Source organism: Bidens hawaiensis, unplaced genomic scaffold (genome assembly GCF_021521415.1).
Source record: "Bidens hawaiensis isolate Kalapana, Puna unplaced genomic scaffold, B.hawaiensis_p1.1 tig00057767_1, whole genome shotgun sequence".
In the NCBI taxonomy this organism is placed as follows: domain Eukaryota; kingdom Viridiplantae; phylum Streptophyta; class Magnoliopsida; order Asterales; family Asteraceae; genus Bidens; species Bidens hawaiensis.
In genome coordinates this window covers 1-5,092 of record NW_027500412.1, presented here as the reverse complement: position 1 = coordinate 5,092, position 5,092 = coordinate 1, and the positions used below count along the sequence as shown (strand labels likewise).

At 36.9% G+C, this 5,092-nt stretch overlaps 1 protein-coding gene across 1 annotated transcript; it reads left to right on the top strand.

Annotated features, from left to right (window-relative positions):
* Positions 1–781: 781 nt before the first annotated feature.
* Positions 782–4,035, top strand: LOC143602013 (5'-adenylylsulfate reductase 3, chloroplastic-like). The gene is made up of 5 exons (XM_077079273.1): positions 782–893; positions 1,382–1,516; positions 2,034–2,163; positions 2,253–3,054; positions 3,629–4,035. Exons 1-5 carry the CDS (start codon positions 827–829, stop codon positions 3,857–3,859), a joined length of 1,365 nt encoding a protein of 454 aa, XP_076935388.1. The 5' UTR covers positions 782–826; the 3' UTR covers positions 3,860–4,035.
* The last annotated feature ends 1,057 nt before the right edge of the window (positions 4,036–5,092 follow it).

Below are 5,092 nucleotides of genomic sequence, written 5' to 3'. Positions count from 1 at the left end.
TTTATAAATACTTGTTTTTTATTAGAGCATGACATCTACATCACTAGGCGAAGATAGTTGAATTACGTCATTCTCGGGGTAATCTGAGCCAAAGTTGGACTTGGTCGGTGTAAATTAGGTTAAAATTGGGCCAAAATTAATTGGCCATGTAGAACGGGTTCTTACCTTAATTAGAATTGAAATCGAAGCAAAATTGGACCAAAATTGGATATGTGATAAGCATAGCGTGTGTCTCTGTTAGAACAGGAGAAACTGCGATGCAAACAACTAGGGTTATAAAGAAAACATATTATCTTTGGCCATTTTAACACTTTAACCCCTCAAACTTCAATAGTTTACAAGTGGTCCATAAATTGATAAGTTTATGTATAAATGGTATATAAATTTACTATATATGTACAGGAATTGTAAAGTTATGCATAAAACTAGTAATTCTTTGTTTATGACGTCATATGGGTCAAACATCGGTCCACTCTTCCGGATCAGTCCAACCTTTGACCCAGTAAAACGCCCGAATCAACATCCAGGCCAAATCTGAAAACATTGATAGCTAAAGCTAGTATCGTAAGGAGTTATTTATACTACATTTTATCCTTTACTCCTTAATGGTTTTATGGTTTTACGACCCTTTGGACCGCCAAAGAGCACAACCAAGAATAAAAAAAACCCCGCCACGTGTCAACCACACTTCTCTCTCATTTGAAATGACGTCCAGGTTCAATGAACCTTCCAGACCGCTCCTAAACCACTTATTGTCCGGTTTCTTCCTCTGTGTTCATTTTATAAATTTCATAATCAATCGATCAGAGAATTTGAAGATTCAGCAATGGCATCATTAGCTGTTACTTGTAGCTCCATTGCATTGTCATCCTCGTCTTCACGAACAGAACAATGTAAGTATTCCGCGGTGAATCGGGTTTAATTTGATCGGACTTTAATGTTTATTTTTAGTTTTATATATATACCACACACACATTTTTATATATAATTTTCAAATTTGTGTATACACATACACATTTTGACCGGAAACAGCTGATTTTGGCCGGATTTGACCATTAACCGATTAATTGGTCGACTAGTCCAAAATTAATCAGCGGTGATTAATTGGCGCCTAATCGGGACTTTTACAACCATGCTAGGCGCTAGTCAATTGGTGGGGTAGGGACTAGCGATTAATCGGGATTGGTCGAATTGAAATTATATGTAGTTTTTGAAATATACACATATATAAAGTTTTTTATTTTGACCGAGTTTAACCAAATAGCTATTAATAGATCACCAATTAATTAATTGATTAACTTGGGATTAATATGAACCTAGGCGGGATTTTTGCAATTATGGTAAAATCCCTAATTTTGATATTTGAATTGGAGTTTTGCAGTGGTTCAGTTGAAAGTGACAACGTTTCAGCCGTTGGATCGATCCGGGAAACGATTTGTCGCTGTGAAGGCGTTGAGTTCGGAATCGAGGAGGAATGGGGCGACTGTTCCGTTTGCTGCTACTACTTTTGCTCCTGGTATGCATAATTTATGATTTTGACTTTTTAAGGTCAAGTCTGGTAGTTTGTATTTGTATTAGTTTTTATAAATATGATATGATTGTTTAAAGTTTACTTGAAATTTATTGACCTGAAAATGAGGTGATTTGACCAAAAAAAGGTCAAATGTTTTATAACTTTAGTGGTTGAATTCATGATTGAGAGTGTGAGTTACTATTAGCTTTTCCCATTTTGACTTTTAAGCCATGTCTGCTGGCTTTTCCATTCAGTTAAATATTAGTTTGTTATAAAAATTGACACTTATTAGTATATATTTATTTATGCTTGTTATTATAAATAATATGATATGCTAGATTGCTACTTCAGTTATCTTGAAATTTGTATAAAGTGCAATGAGATTTCAAACCTGCAAATGAGTTTATTTGACCTCAAAAAGTCAATGAATTTTTAACTCAAGTGGGTAAATTATTTATGATTGAGAATGTGAGTTATGGACTGTGAAATGACAATAATGCCCTTGGTATTGGATTTACAGATGTGATGGAGCAGTTAGCAGAAATTGAGGACTTTGAAAAACTAGCTAAAGATCTTGAGAATTCATCCCCACTTGAAATAATGGATAAAGCCCTTGAAAAATATGGCAATGAGATTGCTATTGCCTTCAGGTTAGAACATTAACATCTATTATATTCTATACAACTAGTTATACCCAATGTACAAGCATCGATGCATATAAAACTTGTTAACTCTTCAGTGGAGCCGAAGACGTTGCTTTGATCGAGTACGCTCACCTCACAGGCCGCCCATATCGCGTATTCAGTCTCGACACCGGGCGACTAAACCCGGAAACATACAAATTCTTTGACACGGTCGAGAAACATTACAACATCCGGATCGAATACATGTTCCCGGATTCAGTAGAAGTTCAAGCGTTAGTTAGAACCAAAGGTTTGTTTTCATTCTATGAAGATGGGCACCAAGAATGCTGTCGGGTGCGGAAAGTTAGACCATTGAGGCGGGCTTTGAAGGGGTTACGGGCCTGGATAACGGGTCAAAGAAAAGATCAGTCACCCGGTACCCGATCAGAAGTCCCGGTGGTTCAAGTGGACCCGGTTTTTGAAGGGTTGGATGGTGGGTCAGGGAGCTTGGTGAAATGGAACCCGGTGGCTAATGTTGCGGGTAATGATATATGGAACTTTTTACGGACCATGGGTGTCCCGGTTAATTCGTTGCATGCTCAAGGGTATGTTTCGATTGGGTGCGAGCCTTGCACCCGAGCTGTGTTGCCCGGTCAGCATGAGCGGGAAGGAAGGTGGTGGTGGGAGGATGCGAAGGCTAAGGAATGCGGGTTGCATAACGGGAATATTAAAGAGGAATCAGTTAATGGAAATGCAAATGACAATAATACCCTTCGTGCTGAAGTTGTGTCCGATATCTTTAATGGTGACGGTATTGTGAATTTGACCCGACCCGGGATGGAAAACTTGCTCAAAATGGAGGGTAGAAAAGATCCATGGATAGTTGTTTTGTATGCACCTTGGTGCCAATTCTGTCAGGTACTAAACTTCAATATAGTAAGATTTAATAATGGTGACCAAAAAAACCAAAATAACTAAACCTAAACAGAAACTAACGGTTTGGTAAAAACTGAATTTTTTGGTTCTGTTTCGGTTTTGCATGTATTAAAAACACAAACCAAACCAATTTTTTTTTATCTTCATTTTTTAAGTAATTTATAAGAAATAATAAATAGTATAACACAAATCTTTAGTCCTACCGTATAATAATAGTTATAACTCTATAAATCATTGATCACCAAAAATGAATTAGGCTCAAAGTTTTAGGCCCAAATTGGCCGATATATTTATATTTTCGAGCCAAATATTTCAAGCCCAAATGCTAAAGTTTGTTTTCTAAAACTTAAATACCGAATATTCGATTTTTTGCTCGGTACAAGTCTAAAACTGGCCTATGCACACCCCTATTTTTATATAAGCGCCTAATTTAAGTTTGTTTTTAGTTTGAAACGGGTAAATTATTTGTTAACAAAATTTTCTTTTGTTGGTCTATTTTAGCCTGTTACCCAACAACCAGTTTGTTTATTTATGGTTTCATTGTACTCGATGACAGGCAATGGAAGCATCATATGTGGAATTGGCTGAGAAGTTGGATGGGAGTGGCATGAAGGTCGGGAAATTTAGGGCAGACGGTGATGAAAAGGCGTTTGCTCAACAAGAACTACAATTAGGGAGCTTTCCGACTATCCTTTTCTTTCCAAAACACTCGTCTAGACCGATCAAGTATTCTTCAGAGAAGAGAGATGTGGATTCGTTGATGGCTTTCGTGAATGCACTAAGATGATAAACGGTTCGAGCTTGATGTGTGTTGGTTGTGCATTTACGTAGTCACTGTGTGGGCTAAGTCCCGCTATTAGAGTTGTATGGTGATTTCATTGGCAATAAGAGATTTTGAACATTAAGGAATTTGTGTTAGTATTATTCGGCATCAGTTCTTAATATGGAAAACACACACACACACGTGATCTTAGGTACATGCTAAAAAAATCATATAATATTACTAGTATATAAGCAAACTAAATCTCTTGTTTCTTTGCCAACCCCGTGCCATCACGGTAAATATGTAAGATTATATGTACCCATTCGACGTTAACCAACGATGAACTGGAGGTCAATCCCAATAGTACCATTCACATAGTCCTCAAACTCGAGCGATTAACAACTATAGAACGAAATTGAGTGTGAATTAAGGTGGGGTAAACATTAGGCAAGGGTTAAGTATCCTATATATAAGAGGAATTGGCTTGGAGGAAACGGAATCGTCATTATTGAGCATTAATTGAAAATTAAGCAAATATGGAAGAAAATCATTAGTAATTACGAGATTAATGAAATTCTTGGAGAGTTGTATTTAAGGTTAACAAACATGTCTAGGTTCATGATTGATGAGAATATGGTGATTTGGATCGAAAATGGCATATTCCATAGGTTCCTAAATGAAACAGCCGACATGGGTTCCCCGCGCTACGTGAAAGACCCGCTCGGGTACCCCACGTAGCGCGACGGACCCCGTCGATGGGTCTGAATCATTCTTCGTCGCGCTACACGACGAAGTTGATCATGCATGTCGCGTGGAACGACGCGTTTAAAGTTTACATTTTACCCCAGGCTTTGGATAAACACAATAATAATCGAAAATAAGGGGATTTTAGATTCAATAGACGGTCACACAAGACGTGTAAACATAAATTAAGGATAAACACCATAATTACTCAATAAATGCACGATTTTATTAATGCGAACAACTCGAATATCAAACCTGGGTCAGGTATATAATACAAATACAAATACAAATACGGAAAAACCGAGATGTTACAATGTCGTACTCTGTCTAAATAGTTGGGTGAGTAAGTTGCATAAACCACTCAACACATTTAAAATGTTGTACCAAACCTTAAATAACATTGCTTGATCTATTGTAACATCCTTTTCAATAAATAATATTTTATATATTATCTCTTATGATGGACAAGTTTACTTAAGATGGTAAATAAAATAATATTAGTAGGGGGAAAGA